At 41.8% G+C, this 16,401-nt stretch overlaps 1 protein-coding gene across 2 annotated transcripts in view; it reads left to right on the top strand.

The window, feature by feature from the left end:
* The window catches only part of cog6 (component of oligomeric golgi complex 6), a 33,222-nt gene extending 19,436 nt beyond the window's left edge, over positions 1-13,786 (top strand). Inside the window, exons 9-19 of one of the 2 annotated variants that reach the window (XM_078245761.1) lie at positions 213-341; positions 1,479-1,570; positions 3,136-3,200; positions 3,323-3,414; positions 4,608-4,725; positions 5,831-5,962; positions 6,877-7,044; positions 8,182-8,283; positions 9,668-9,721; positions 9,826-9,905; positions 11,558-13,786. In XM_078245761.1, coding sequence (XP_078101887.1) covers positions 213-341; positions 1,479-1,570; positions 3,136-3,200; positions 3,323-3,414; positions 4,608-4,725; positions 5,831-5,962; positions 6,877-7,044; positions 8,182-8,283; positions 9,668-9,721; positions 9,826-9,905; positions 11,558-11,705 — 1,180 coding nt within the window. In that variant the 3' untranslated portion in view covers positions 11,706-13,786. The remainder of the gene's footprint in view (positions 1-212; positions 342-1,478; positions 1,571-3,135; positions 3,201-3,322; positions 3,415-4,607; positions 4,726-5,830; positions 5,963-6,876; positions 7,045-8,181; positions 8,284-9,667; positions 9,722-9,825; positions 9,906-11,557) is intronic. The other variant, XM_078245762.1, reaches the window with a different exon arrangement.
* Positions 13,787-16,401: the final 2,615 nt, after the last annotated feature.

Here is a 16,401-nt window from a genome sequence, read left to right as displayed (position 1 = left end):
CTATCGTCTGTTTAGTCTGTCACAGAGCCTGCCCCCGCCAAATAATCAAAACAACCTCAAAAGTCTTTCCTTTTTAAACAAGCTGCCTGCATTGTTGATGTATGTCAGCGACTGACCTCCGACACACAGTCTGCACGCAAACACTGCGGACGCCTTCTTTCTCATGAGGCTTGGGTGTTGAATGCTGCCCGCTTTCTCTTCTGTCTTGTCAGGTACACTCTGGATGAGTTTGGGACTGCGCGCAGGAGTGCGGTGGTCCGAGGCTTCATCGACGCCCTCACCCGCGGCGGGCTGGGAGGGACTCCCCGCCCCATAGAGATGCATTCACATGACCCTATGAGGTACAGTGTCACGTATGACCTGAACATTGCCATTTCTTACTCTTATAAAACCAAGAGGAAAAGACGGGATGTTGTTGAATGATGAGTTCAGTTTAGTTTAGCTCAATTAAAGGATGCCCATGAAATCAGAGATGATCTCCCCTTTAAGATAGGAACATATACGGTTATGCATGCTCCAAAGTTGAATGGCTACTGGAACGTAACCACAAGTTGTTATTTATGTACTTGTACAGTCACTAACTTCACTTTTATTAAACAATTCATCAAACTTTCAACCTGTTTCCCGTTTACATGTGGCCACAACCAGAGCTGATGAATACACATACCGTGTATATCTTTTGTAAAATTCACATAGTAATGCCAGACTGTTTTGCAATTATTAGGATTTTGCATGAACTTTTGAAAAACACTTCAAACTACATTACACACAGAGACATTCGAATTAAATCAATGGGTTTGCCTAAATATATTACAGTAATATATTACAAGTCCTCAAAAACACAACTATCCCTTTTAATAAGTATTTAAGATACCTATTGTACAGTGTAACTATTGTTTGATTGTAAATCTCGTGACTCCTGAACTATAAATCTATTCGATTTCGTTCCAAGCTCCAGAGATTCTTAACTTTTAAAATCCAATTCAAGAAGATGTTAGTCTTATTCGATCAGTGTCTGAGTGTGTCTGTGTTTCCTGCTCTACCACATCCTCTTCCCTCTTCCTCCAACGCCCAGGAGCCAAGGGGAGATTTTCTCAGAATACCAGACTGATGTGTAACAAACACAGAATCACCTCCACTTTATAGGAGGCATCAGCAGTTCTAAGAACACCAAGTTCTTTCTCACCCTCCTATGTCCTCATACGCTCACAAACACACACACACACACACACACACACACACACACACACACACACACACACACAGAAACACATAACACACACACACACACAATAATTCAAGTTTAACCTTGCTGTTTTCCAGCGTTATGTAACCCCAAAAGCCATTTGTGTGTTTGTGTGTGAAACACGATGACCAACGCTTGGATGTAGCTGTGGTCAGGTCGTGGTAAGATTAGCCCTCAGGTTGGCCCCTCAGTGACGTACTGTTTATTACAGGCTGTTTTGTTGCTCTTTCAGGTATGTTGGGGACATGCTGGCCTGGCTGCACCAAGCCACCGCGTCGGAGAAAGAGCACCTCGAAGCTCTGCTGAAACAAGTCACTCTGCAAGGTAGGATGTTTCCTGCATGCTAATTTCACACTCTGCAGTCCTCCATCATCTGCGGTTCATGTCGCAGCTTAAATTTCAAGGGGTGTGATCACACCTACACCTGGTTTTTCCCCCTTTTTGTTTTAATTTTGCCCTCATTGGACATGTTTGCCTTGTTGCATCTATTAATTAGGTGTCTTTTATAGGTGAACCAGGTACCTGTAAACAAATATCACACAGATGCACAAGTAGCTTGTTTATTGGACAGAGTTTGGGTAACAACTCGTTCAGTAGGGTGGGAACAAATCTAACTCCAGTACATTTAGTCCAGCTGATGGACTGATGCTGTGCTTTTCTTTAAAAACATTTTTTGGTTCTCATAGCAGTTAAGAAGGGGGGGATCCGTCCAGACCAGGGTTTGTCCATGGTTCATTTTCTTATGCTGACCTTTAACATCCAGGTTATCAAGTGTCAACATTTATCTCCTTACACCCGGTTTTCTGCAGTTAATTGTGATTATCGTTTCACTCCTGACAATTCATTTGATATTTGACTTGGAAAAAGTTTGAGCCCTGCAGGCAGGTGTCAGTGTGGCTACACAGTGCCACCTGTATACTGCCTCTACTACCTGTTTATATTTGTATCCTGTCTATATTACAGTTTATTTTATCACTACTGTACACCAGTCTACCACGGTATACTATTTTATATCTTATCTTACATTTCATTTTATTCTATTAAATATATATTCAATTTAATTCCTATATTTTAACTTCTGCACTATTTTATGTGTCTTGGATTCTCATTGTTACTACTACATGTTACATACATGTGTAGTAGCATTGCTGGAGGGAGCCTGAGAACAAGAATGAAGTTGCCAACGACTGCTCCACTGTCGTCATTGTTGTGCATTTGACAACTAAAGACTTGAAATCTTGGTGCCACCTAAGTTTGAATAATGGCATTGCTCTCACCGGCCTAAACACAGTGAACTCAGAAATAGAAATGTAAACGTTGGAGTTAACATGAATGTGTGAACACATCCTAAGACTAATACCGGAATGAATTAGGAATGTTGTGTCCCTATGTCATTCTGTAGTGTTATACTGTACCTGTAGCTTACATTTACTTTGGTTCCAAAAGAGGTTTTTCTTTCTCGCCCTGGATGGTATTCATTAATACTGTGCATGTATTCATGGTATCCTCAGAACAATTATAGTATTTAATCTCAAATTGCCCTATAGGTGCTGACTATTTGTTTTCATATTTGGCAGCTTAGGACACACACAGGCTGGTTGTAAAAGGGCTTCATCAGCTTGGGATGCCCCAAAAGAGGGCTAAAAGGCTAGCAAAGTACTGTGCTCTATCTGCTATCATATGCAGCCGCCATATATGGCGAAGACGCTGTTACTTATACCCATGTGAACAGAGGCATATGCTTAATATTATGGCTGTATGTATGCCAATGGCCCATGATTTTGTACATGTATTTAATTGCATCTATAATATTTATGTCCCTGTAAATGGTTCCCTTCAAGTGTACTTAAATACATTCTTTCTGCCTGTCTCTGTTCCTCTTACATTAGATGTGGATGAGAACATGCAGGAGGTGGTTGGACACATCACTGAGGGAGTCTGCAGACCACTGAAAGTGAGCAACCAAATATGTTCAAAACGCTATTAAAGAAACCGACCAGCTCCTTAAAAGCATATCGTGCTCTGTCATGTTCAACTCATTGTCGTCACTCGGTGTGTTGTGCTTCTGTCCCTCAGGTTCGGATAGAACAGGTGATTGTGGCTGAGCCAGGTGCTGTCCTGCTTTACAAGCTGTCCAACCTTCTCAAGTTCTACCACCACACCATCAGGTATTTTGTAGGGCTGTCAGCGTTAACGCGTTAATCACGATGCGATTAAGGGCCGAGCATAACGCGTTCATTTTTTTTAATTGCATGCCGCCATTTATTAATTTATTTTACACTTCACTCTGCTTCACGTCGTGCCTAACAACGCCCCTTAGCTGTTCTAAAATCACTAGAATCTAGCTAGGCTACTATTTTGACCCTTTGCCGCACCGTTACTTATCATCAAGCTGCCATACTTCCTCGTATCACATCCTGCTGCTGCAGCTGCAGGCATGATGGAGAAAGACAGCAGCAACACAATTCTGAATGGAGCTTTTCATTTTCCAAAACTCCTGGACAGCTCGTTAGACAAGTCGAAAGCCACATGCACGTTGTGTAAAGCCGAATTAAAATATCACCAAAGCACGTCAAGCTTGAGCTACCACCTACGAGCTAAGCATAGTACAGTTAACGTGACCCAGGTTGATGCTAGCGGGCTCAGGCAAAGCAGTATTTTGGAGAGTGCTACTCGCCGACCTGTGGGTGAAACCAAATCCAAAAAAATGACTACAGCTCTTGCAAAATGGGTGGCAACTAACTGCAGACCTGTCAGCATCGTAGAGGACTCGGGTCTTAAAGACGTACTACGGTTGGCATGTTCTGAATTGTGCAATAATGACAGATTCACACATTTTTCTTTTGTTTACAGTAAATAAATAATAAACAAATACAAATCTTAAAGTCAAGTTCATAAAGTCACTTTCTTTGCATTCATAAATCCAAATTAAGATACACTGGTAAGTGGTAAGAATTGCTTTCCATTGTTAATATGTATTTAAAAACTGAAAACTGTTCTGAAATGCAAAATAATAGAATTTTAATCGTGATAAAACATGTGATTAATCGTGATTAACTAGAGAAATTCAGCGAGTAATTCTTTTGGTGCTAATTTGGGAATTTGCGGCTTTTCTCTGTTTTGTATCATTGTAAATTGAATACCTTTTTTGTTTTGCACTGTCATCTGGACAACGCAAGCAGTTTGAAGATGTCACTTTGGGCTCTTGGCGCTTGTGATGAGCATTGTTTTTTTGCTGTATTTAGACATTTTGTAGATTTAACAATTTTTGGATGACTCAAAATAAAAACATAATTGATAATGTTAATAATCCCCAGATGCAGTCTTAACTGACTTGTCCACGTATTTGATCTTTGTCCAGCTCCATCATTGGGACCAGTGTGGCCTCATTGCTCATCACTATTGAAGAAATGCACATCCTCAGCAAGAAGATGTTCTTCAACAGCCTGAGCCTTCATGCAAGCAGACTCATGGACAAGGTACAGTACGAGTAAGATGATTTCTATTTGAATAATCCAAGATATTGTTTTCTCTTGTACAGTTGTGAGAAAGTGACTGCTGGGAAAACAATGCCATCACCTGAGAAGAAGAAGAAGAAGAAGAAGAAAAAGAAGACGGTTCGCAATGTTCTTTCATAAAATTGCTTAAATGACAGTGCAGAAGTTCAGTATGCACCCTGTGGACACACACTGTGTATTTCAGCTCGGCGTCGAAACCCTCAAAGACAACAAGGCTATTTCTGAAGCCCTTATGCTTGTAAACAGTTTCAGTCTGCTGGCCACAGCATCGAAATGGTGCTAGCTGCCAAAAAACACCAAACTTATTACCTTTTTAGTTAAATTGCCATCCAAGTATACCTCAGCACGAGCGGGAGCTTTTCCACATAACATGCTGGCTTGTGTCCTGATCAATAGCAGTTACAAGAATTATCCCTGTAGCTCGGTGTTAATCCAATTGGAGGCCCTCAGGGTTTTGGTGTCAATTCCAGCTAATGCCAGGAACACAGCCTTCTCATAATTTGCTCTATTAGGTGGACAACGGTGGCTGGCCTCAGTTCTGTGTTGTGTATCCAGAAGCCAATGAAATCAAAACCCTTTTCATTAAAAAAAGCTCTACTGACTCCGAACAAGCTGAGGCTCTCAGTAGCAGCAGGAAGCAGTTGTATATTCAGTCTATCATGCTGCTCATTAGGGATGTTTATTACGCGGCTTTGTTGAGTACTCGATTCTGATTGGTCAATTTCAGCATTTTACGGCCTGTTAATTCTGTGTAACAGACCGCTACTGTGAATAACAGACAATTGCTATGGACGCAGTTCTGATCATAGACTCTGGAGGACCATTTTTAAATCCATAAAATCACCATATTTTGTGTCAAATCATTGTTTTCTTTAATAAGTAGACGTGTAATACGCGGGATAATGTAGAGTTATTGCAAATTCAGGGGGATTTAAGACCTTCACAATCATGACCGGCACGCTCTACTCTATTATCCCTTACTCAGTGCTTTGATAATGTGGACCGCTTGCTCTTTCGCTCCATCTACTGATACCTTGTCTTGTTGTGGCTGTGTGTGCCTGGGCAGGTGGAGCTACCGCCTGCAGACCTGGGACCCACAGCCTCCCTCACTCAGACACTCTCCCTCCTCAGGGAGGTGCTGGCCTCCCACGACTCGTCAGTGGTTCCCCTGGATGCCCGCCAGGCTGACTTTGCTCAGGTAAACTTATACTTAACCATACAGCCTCTTTTTCCTTAAAGTGCTCATATTATGCTTTTTCCCTTTCCTTTATTGTGTTATATATCTTTTTTTTGTGCATGTTATAGGTTTACAAAGTGAAATAGGCCAAAATCCAGCCCAAAGGGACTTACCATCTCCAACAGAAAACACTGTTCACAAACTGCTCCAAACAGCTCTGTTGTAGTCCAGCCTTTACTTCAGAGACAAACGTGGTCACTTTGTAACACACGTTATAATGCTCGCCTAGCTGCTAGCGTGGCACTCCCTCAAGCTCTGCTTCTGACTGGCTAGTAGTCCTTACCTAGGTACTGAGCATGTGCGACTCCCAACAAAGATGGAACGGAAGTGCGATGTCTCACTCTGTAGCTAAAACAGAGAGCTCAACACACAGGGTGAAAAGAGGAGCTGCAGCAATGTGCAGTACAACAAAAAATATGGTGTTTTTTGAAAATTAAACCATGTAAACCTATTCTGATATAACTTAAATACAATTATGAACCTGAAAATGAGCATAATATGAGCACTTTAAATATGTTAAACAGCTATTTTGTATTTTTTGTTTGTCTCTGTATTTGTTTATTTCATATTCATGTATATATGTTTCTTTGTTTATGCACCAACCACCAAGACATATTCCTTGTATCCCTTCCTTGTGTTACTTGGCAATAAATAAATCTTCTTTTTTTTTTTTTATATATATATAAATCTGATTCTGATAAATCCTCTTCTGATTCGGATGAAAGTCAAAATTGTCTCCCTACATTGTCATATTTACCAATTGTTGTGAATCTGTCTGAAATAAATGTGTTAATATTTGTTTTTGTCACCCGTTGACCAACGCCAGTGATACTTCACACATCTCTTAAGCTTCTGTTGTACTCTGTCTTTCCCAGGTGCTCTCCTGCATCTTGGATCCCCTCCTACAGTTATGCACTGTGTCTGCCAGCAACCTCGGCACTGCTGACATGGCTACCTACATGGTCAACTCGCTGTATGTCATGAAGACAACCCTGGCTCTCTTTGAGTTCACTGACAAGAGGCTTGAGATGCTCGAGTTCCAGGTCTGTCTTAATTGTAAATGATTATTGTTTCGAACGCGCAAAACTAAGCGGGCTCATTAAAACCACAAAGACCACAGCTACTACAGGTTAACCTAGCCGGTAACAGAAAAACATCCCTCTGCCTCCTTTTCCCTACGTGTTGCATTCAGCGTGAGTGGGAAACTAACCAACCTGGGTTTGGAGGGGTTTTGCGTGGTGTCACTGACTCACCTCAGACTCTGATAACTTGCGTTCTGACGACGACGACGACTGCCTCTGGGACCGGTGCTTAATTAGCTCTGCTCCAACAGCGTCCTTGCCGGGCCAGCCCAGATCCTTCTTTTGTTGTCTCAGTTCAGATTTTTTTTAAAAAGGTGTATATACCAAAGCTTGTGGTGGGGTTAAACAAGAAAAATATTTCTGTCAATTGTCTTTCGTAGTGTTCTTCGTCTAGCGACATGTGTTCCACGGCCGTTCGCTTGAGGCCCGGTCTTTCCGACTAACCTCCCGCTGGAAGAAGCCTGCTCCAAAATCGCAATCAAGGCCCACACCTGTGACTGTCCATGTTAAATCAGCAGTCGACCACTCCCCCGTCATGTCACGTCAGTCGGAACCTGCCCACCACTACCTGAAAGACCAATATTAATATCATAAGCATTATATGAATAATGAATCAGTCAATTAGGGGATTTTGTTCATGTTTTAGGTACCTTTTGACATTTCATTACAATTAGTCAAGGGCATGAAACTAGTAATGACAGGGCACACCGTAGTCGCACAACACAAACTGAATCTTTAAACTTCAACTATATATATAAAACTCAGCTTACAGTCATAACATTGTCTGTGCGTAGGGGTATTGTTCATTAAAAAATATTCTTGTTCCTTTCATAACCCACAACCCATAGAGCCCAAATCTTTTATTAAAAAGATGTAATTTGCTGTTTCATGGAAGGCTGTGCGTCATGTATTGTTCATGCTAAACTGCGCCATCTATTCTCTATTTTTAGCACGTCTTTTGTAACTGAGCACCACAAGAGCTCCTGTGGAAGTTTTATTATCAGTGGCACAGCGGTTCTCTATTAACCACAAGTGCCATTGATGCACAATGCAGTCTCGGTCTGGATGTTAAGCCACTCTCTCTCCCGCCTTTTCTAGATCGAGGCTCACCTTGATACTCTGATCAACGAGCAGGCATCCTACGTGCTGACCAGGGCCGGACTGAGTTACATCTACAGCTGTGTCCAGAACACTGAGCAGGTCTCACACGGAGCACTTAACCACACATCCACATGCACTCACTCGTGAAGTTATAGAACTGTGGATATTTTCTTCCACATCTCTCCTTTTAGAGTCCCTAATGGTCGTCTTTTATACTAAACAGCCACTAACCGTATTGTTTACACTACTATTGCTATGGTTACCACATGGCCAATGTCTTTATTAGGGCGTAACAGCATTTCTTTCACATGTTCAGTTGAGAAAACAGACAGAAGGAGTCAGATCATATTACAAATCTTATAGCTTCTCCAGAATTGTCGTGTGCAGATGAGAGAGCCGATGCCCTGGACTCTCCCTCCCTCCCTCTTTGTAACACACTTTGCCACTGGGCTGACTATGAGCCATAGTTGTGGTTTAGCATGCGAGTCTTGAAACCCTGGGTCATGTCAGGACACACCACACCCTGCTGCTGCTGAACGCAAAGCTCAATCAAGAACTGTCATTCTTCTGCACACTACCTCTCTCCTCGGGTGGCCTGTCCTGGGGTTTGCTTTAAATAGTCTTCTGTTTGAAACGGTTAAGTCTAGCTGTCCACACTCGACGGCATACCAGATGTCAACGACTGAAAAGAATCCCCAGGTTTATTTTAGACCTTTCAGGTTTACTTTCGCTATCTGCTTAAAGTTGTGTCCCTTGTTATTTTCTGTGATACATCAGATGAACAGTCAGGCACAAGAAAAGAGTAATTAAAACAACACTGGCGTGCAGCCAGCAGATGAGTTTGCAGGCTCATAGTGTGTTTGTTAATGTGCCCATATCCCCATAAAATCACTGCACTGTAGCTTTGACCCTTGCACTGCCTTCTATTTCCTGCTTTTAATGTTGGCAATTTAGGCATTTAAGCCTGACTTAATGTTGCCATTCTGGATAATCAGTGTCAGCTAATTGCCTTGAAGGTACCTGCTGTTGTGTTCACAAAGTCATGGCTTTGCCTATCAAGATTTAGGGTGGGAATTAGTTTTCTCTGTTTACAAATCAAGATTCACCATGAAAACTTCATTTCCTCAGTACTGTTTTCTGGCAAACAGTTTTCAACATATGAATAAGTCTGAATGCCATATAATTAAATGTGCTGTATCATCCCATGACATTTAACCAACCAATCAGCCATTTAAAAAGTAAAAGGGAAAATCATTCATTCAGCCATCATTGTGGCCCTGCCTCTATCCATTTTTAGTAGCTGCTGAGGTGCAGTGTAGACAGAAAGGAAGAAAGCGTTTCAACACTGCCTTGCAACCTGGATGATTAAAGGACCTCGGCCTCTTGCCTTGTGTTCAGTTCTGAGATTCAACATTGTTGCTGTTGAAACACTGTGACTTTGAGTTGGATCCTGAGCTGATGTTTCCTTGTCTGTCTGTCTTAGGGTCCTCTGTCCCTCCTCCCCAGCATGGACAGCTCTTCTGTGAAAGCAGCCATGGCGAGTTACACTGTGTATTAACAAAGCAAATTTCCCTGCACGAATCAATACATTCTCACTCGTTGACTCATCACCTGCTCATAACTCTCTTGCACAAACAACAGGTCCAGTTCGATCGGTACTTGTCATCGCCTGACACACTTGTGATGCCACAGCTCAACTTCCTGCTCAGTGCAGCCATCAAGTGAGTCCCTGTCCCTATTGTTGATAGTAGCTCTCTCCGTTCAGGGAAAGTACAGCAAACATGCAGTATTCAGGTTTGATGTTAGATGTTTACAACAGCACATTGTGTTTCAGCAGGGTAAGGAGCATGTACAGAGTGATTAAAAATAGAACAGGAGCGTTGGCCTAATAATGTTCAACATTCATTAGTTTCCCAGATGTAATACGATCATTACTGCATTCCAAACAAAACACTCGACTACAGTAAATGCATGGCGAGTTTGGATGCTAAATTGCCAAAGCCGCCAACACATTGAGAGAGTGGTCGGCCGGACTGCCTGTATTTGTCTTACTGATCAGAAAATGCACATGCTTTTAGCTCAATCCAGCTGCTACATTGGAGGGCTCTTTCTATGAGTCACGTTTACTGGGAAGTGCAGCAGGCTTGAGGAGCACTCTGTACCTCAGGTTAATGTTCTCTATTAATGGACATGGGAGGACTGATGGGCAGGACGCCATTAATTAGCTTCTGGTCCATTTCTCACTCACACTCGTTCCCTCCTCTCCTTCCTCCTCCATTTTTCTCTCTCTCTCTCTCTCTCTCTCTCCTGCTATCTCTCAAGTCTTCTTTTCTGCTCACCGAAATACACAAAAACACTCGCCAGCACTCTGAAAACACTCCTGGAGTGCACAAATAATGGGAATGCACTTTTCAGACTCCCATTGTTTCACATTTCGTGTTAGTGCACTTGGTATAGAGCAAAGTGGTATACACAGCACTATGGTTCGGTGTTCTCTGTGGGCCAATTAAAAATATGGATCTCAAGAGCTTGAGTTGGATACAACCGAGGCGCTCCCACTGTGTCCTTGAGTCATCGCACTGGGCTCTTTGGTCCGACTGTTGAGATTTTTATGGCAAATTATTTAAAGGAAAAAAACATACATAAGAACTAAAATGATAGACAAAAATCCAAAGAAGCAGAACAAGATAGGTGGTTTCTAATTAGTTTTTTTTTTTATAACAATGAGAAAGAAAATCGTGCCGCAACTGCCGTGTTTTGTCCAACCAACAGCCCAAACAGATCAAATTTACTATAATATAATATAACAAGCGATGCAGCTGATTCTCACATTTGAGAACTTGAAACCATGAAATTCTTGGAATTTGTGCTTGAAAAATGACTAAAACGATAATCAAAATAGTTTTTCGATATATAATCGATAAATAGTTTCTTTCGATTGACGTATTGTTGCAACTAAAAGAAAACAAAAAAACAACACCGTACGATTAATAGATGCCTCTAATATGATTAGAGGGAATACAATATTCTCTTCTTCGAAGAGTCTTTGCTGAATCAGTATATAATGCTGCTGTGGCTGACAGCTGATGCTTGTTCATTTATGCTGTAATATGTATCCATAGATGGCAGTGTGCACCACATACTGCCACTCATTGTTTTGACACAGGGGGCACACAATGGTCACTGAACAAAACAAAAACAGTAATTAGGACAAATTCTTACTCATGGCTAATTTATTCAGCTCTTGATCAGTGACTAATCACAGCATAGCTCTGTTTGTCTGATTTAGACCTGAAATGTTGAAATGTAAAAGGACCACTCACTGCTGGTGTTCCGTGGGTATAAAAATGTAGAGTTGTATCTGTTTGTGCAGGGAGCAGATTTTCCGTCAGTCCACAGAGCTGGTGTGCAGAGCCTATGGGGAGGTTTACAGCGCGCTGACCAGCCCAGCTAACAGCTACAAAGACCCTGAGAACCTGCTACCCCGATCACCTCAGCAGGTTCAGGCCTTGCTGTCCTGAGAGACACTTCTGTCACACCTGGTTGATCTCAAAAGCACGAGGTGAGCCCCAGTGAAGGACAGCCTGCAGGTTATTTAAAGAGCTGTGCAATTTGTACAACATAATACCACAGATGTATATAAAAGTAGTTGTTAAGGTGCAGTTCTTTGTGGGAAATGGGGGCTGTGGGTCGCTGACCTCAGAGAGAGACACTCCCGGAGGAAAGAATATTATATGAATATGATCCATTTACTTTCACTGCTGCAGACAGTCGACTTGTTTTTCTCCCTGTAAAGCATGTTTCCTTTTTTCTGTCTGATTTACCACCATGTACTCTACCATGTCCATAATTGTACAAAACAATGTCTTTTTTTTTAATGAAAACATTGAACATTGTATAAATCAAAAGGATACACTTAATTTTTAAGAGACTCGTCTTATTTTTCCATACTTTAGAGTGGTCAGGAAAAATCCCGGCACAATGTTAAGAGGAACCTCAGCACCAGCGTTGTGTTTACTTTCATCTCAACTGTTTTGAATTGTAGGGACACAATGGAAAATCTGTTTTACCATCTCGCTTGGCTTTAAAAAAAAAATGTCTACCATGCTGACTAAGATGTATAAATCAGACTAGAACGATACTGGATTTAATCATTTACCATACATTCTACCTTTAAATGAACTATGACCATATAAAACACATTATGTTGTATTAAATAGGTGGAGAAATAAATGATGTATTCTCCGTTAGCGCCGCATTAAAGGACAAATCCGGCACAAAATGAACCTAGGGGTTAATAACACGTGTGCCGAGTTCGACCGTTCTCTGGGCTATGTTTTTTCATGCTAATTGAATGTGACCAGTTTTAGCGCAAACCGCTAATTAGCTTATAACGCTAGTCGTCGGGGTACGGGTAAAGTAAAAAGACGACCAGTCGAACGACAAACTGGTTACTGGTTACACGGCGTTCGGCTGGTCGTGACTGTTTTCCCAAGATGGCGCCCGCCTGTATACGTGAACGGTACTGTCTTTCTAAACTATCTCTTTAATAAACTGTCTGTACACTTACAAAGTTCTCAGTGCTTGGGTTTACATGTAGGGACCCTCATTATGCTACTGTTGAAGTGTGGTGATATCTTGAGCCTTGTTAGTGGTATGGAAATAGCGATTTCTTTTTACTTTACCCTCTGCCCCGACGACTAGCGTTATAAGCATTGACATATATAAAATGGACCAACAGATCCCGTTGCTCTGGATGGAGACCAGTGAAGGATATTAGAAGCACTTTTCCGGTGAGCGCTGAGCGTTACTGCGCAGCCTCCAACTGAGAGAGACGACGTAAATGTGACGTGAGCAACCTGTCTGAAAGTTGTAAGTCTTCTGGTAGCTGTGCCAAGAGAAATCTCAATCATTCCCAATCTTGCAGAGACGGAGAGCGTAGGTATATGTAAGGAGATAACATGGACACAGGCTAATTATTGCTAACTAAAATGCTAGTTAACATTAGAAATTAAACTTAAACAGCTAATGGAAGTCCAAACTGCCTGCGAGCTTCTCCTGTACTATACGGTAATTCCTCTACTATGCGACAGTAAGTCGCGTGGTTATGACCCAATCGTTAGCCTATTTTTTACAAAAACGTCTGCTACGGAGTCATAACGTGAGCTACAAGGTAATGGAGCCTTTTATACATTGTCGTGTTTCTTTAGAAATAAACAATGGACGAATAGAGTCTTTAAACGCTTCAGATGTATAGTTATTCCCTGTCAAAGTGTCGCCAAAATGAATGGCATGCTAACGGGAGGTGATGGCTTGTTAGCATCAAAATGGCGCCATAGGAGCTATGCGTTCCGAGGAGAAGCTTACCCCCTTGGTTATAAGCTAATTAGCGGTTTGCGCTAAAACTGGTCACATTCGATTAGCATGAAAAAACATAGCCCAGAGAACTGAACTAACTAACTTTCTCACAATGTTCTGTCTTTTGGACCCAATATACCTTCTAGTCGTTTATGTTTTGATATTTTAACTGATGTTTTAATATATGAAAAAGTTTTCTCTATATAATGCAGTGGTACCTGTAATAAAGGAATGTAGCATTGTCGATTGCTTGTTTTAAATTAAATGCATGCATAAAAGACTTAAAAAGGCTTTGGTTTCACGAGGACAATCTCCAGCTTTCATCAATTTAGATCTTTAGCTCTATCCAAAAGCAATTATTTGCTATATTATCTTTAAATTAATCACACTCTTAAGTTATTTCTAAATACACATACAGTACAGTTGATCCCAAAAGTGTGGTATTTTTCATCTCTCTCAAAATAAAAACCCCACGGCATTGGACTGTTGTGACATGATGGCGGAAACAGTAAAGATAAGTAAATATTGATCCAGTCTGTTGTTATGGTATCTGGCCTGAGAGGCAGCATTTCATTTCTGATATCTGACATCAAGGTTCATGGCAGCAGGCAGATCTTTTCAGCGCTGCCAGCCATGAGACCCAGGATTTCCCCAGTTCACCGGATGTTACTCAGATATCATTGGCCAGGACATTGAGTACTAGGAATAAATGGAATACCACAAAGTTCAGCATCTGGACGGCGCTCTTAAGTCCTTTAAATAGACCAGCTCTGTCTCTCTTCCAGTTCTGCTTGGCTCTGGTCGGATACAAGCTGGATTCTTGAGTGTTTTTACACAGCACTCTTTGGCAGTGAAGTGATGTTTGAGATGCAGGATTACTGAATAACAACATATTGTCCATATGTAACAATACACACAGTACACGCCCTCACTTACTCAGCTTCACATCGGTTGTGTGTGAATACATGTGGGCCTTCACAGTTCAGCACGTGAGAGCTTTTTTCCCCCCCCTGCCGGTGGCTGTATTAATGACTTAGCAGATGTGAGAGGTGATGGAGTCACCACTTAGAGGCAGGTAGTGGTGAGCAGGGTGGCAAACATTCATCCCATCATCCGCTCCATATGACAGCGGTCACCAAGCGTTTGCCTGCTGAAGCATGAGACCAGCAGGAATCTGGGTTAAAGGATAATATTGAGTTTTTTTCCCCCCCTCCCTCTCGCTCCAGTGACTGATGATTAATGTCAGTCCAGAGCTAACAACTTGAGTCTTATCTATTGCCTCAGCAGAAAGGGTGAAAGGAAAAATGACTCAAAGAAATGCACAGCTTACTGCACACTTACTGAACTAATGCTGCTTTTTCTACGTGTTCAGGCTTAGAAATGTCATGCGTTGCTCCCTTGCATGGAAATGAATCATCAGCTCCTCAAAGTAGGATGTGGTAACTAGTTGAACAAGAGGAATAAGGGGGTTATGTATCAAAATATAGTGATGCTGTTCTAATGTGTTGCATTGAAGACACAATTCAGTTCTGGACAGATGTGGGAAGAGCTACTTTTTTTACATATCAGTCACAACAACACATCAGTCATTGTGCTAAAAAAAACTGTGTTGTGTCTATTGCTCCATCAGAATTTCTTTCTGGAAATTAAATACACTACTTACATATACTAAAATGTAATTTCTATTTGAATGGCCACAGTGATAAGCTTAACTATATTAACTGAATGGACTAATGCCCCTAGAGCCCAGGTCAACTGTCACTGCTGTTAACTCCCATCTTCCATAGTTAACTCTCTGAGTTACCTCTCGCTATACCTACCTGTTTAAACTCTCGTTATACCTCTCGTTTAAACATGACCCGACCCTAAGAAGTAGAATGGACAGAATATTAAAAATGAAATATTGGTAAGAGCGTTTGCCCCATGTTGGCTGAGTTCTGCAGCGGCGCAGGGTTCGAATCTGACCTGCTGCCCTTTGCTGCGTGTCATCCCCCATCTCTCTCCCCCTTTCATGTCTATCCACTTTCAAATAAAGGGAAAAGTCCCAAAAAAATAATCTTAAAATGAAATATTACATGTTTTACATAAAGCAAGTAGGTCAATACTAGTCTGGATCAACAGAAGTACCTTTCCAAGATAATTGCCTGGCATCCGGGGCGTGGCTCACACGCCGGATGTCCCACACCTTCCTCTCTCTGTGTGTTGCTGTTCTCAAAATCCCTCCGCTACGGGAAACAACAACCTTCGAGCTAGCAAGCTACACGCTGAAAATGGCAAGTTTTAAAGAACATTTGGATTGTCCAACGAGGCAGGCCTGACGCCAAATGTTCTTTCAGGGAATCATTGTAAAGATTTACAAAGAATATATGTACAGCATTTCCTCTCTAACTGGGACGTTTTGGGACCTATTGGTGGGATTGCTGTGGACAAAGTCCACGCAGCGATACATTGGTAAGAGCACATTACGTTTAAAGGTGCTCTAAGCGATGCCGCTCGTTTTTTAGGCTACAACATTTTTTGTCACATACAGCAAACATCTCCTCACTATCCGCTAGCTGCCTGTCTCCTGAATACACAACACGGTCTCTGTAGACAGCCCAGGCTCCACAAACGGCAACAAAAATAAACTGTGCCAACCTGCACCACCAAACATAACAAACAGTCTTCCAGCGTTCCAGCCAATAACCGACAAGAAGGATTTGGGGGTGTGGGTTAGGGGGTTAGTGCGCAGAAGGGAGGGGACGGGATGAGGAGGGACGGTTTGTTTGACAAAATTTCGAAACGTCAACAAGAACTGACGTCACCCATCATCGCTTAGAGCACCTTTAATCATGTTACTGTATCGTGTCAACAGTTAAA

This window comes from Sander vitreus, chromosome 3, assembly GCF_031162955.1.
Source record: "Sander vitreus isolate 19-12246 chromosome 3, sanVit1, whole genome shotgun sequence".
NCBI classification, from domain to species: domain Eukaryota; kingdom Metazoa; phylum Chordata; class Actinopteri; order Perciformes; family Percidae; genus Sander; species Sander vitreus.
This window is presented reverse-complemented; position numbering and strand designations above follow the sequence as displayed.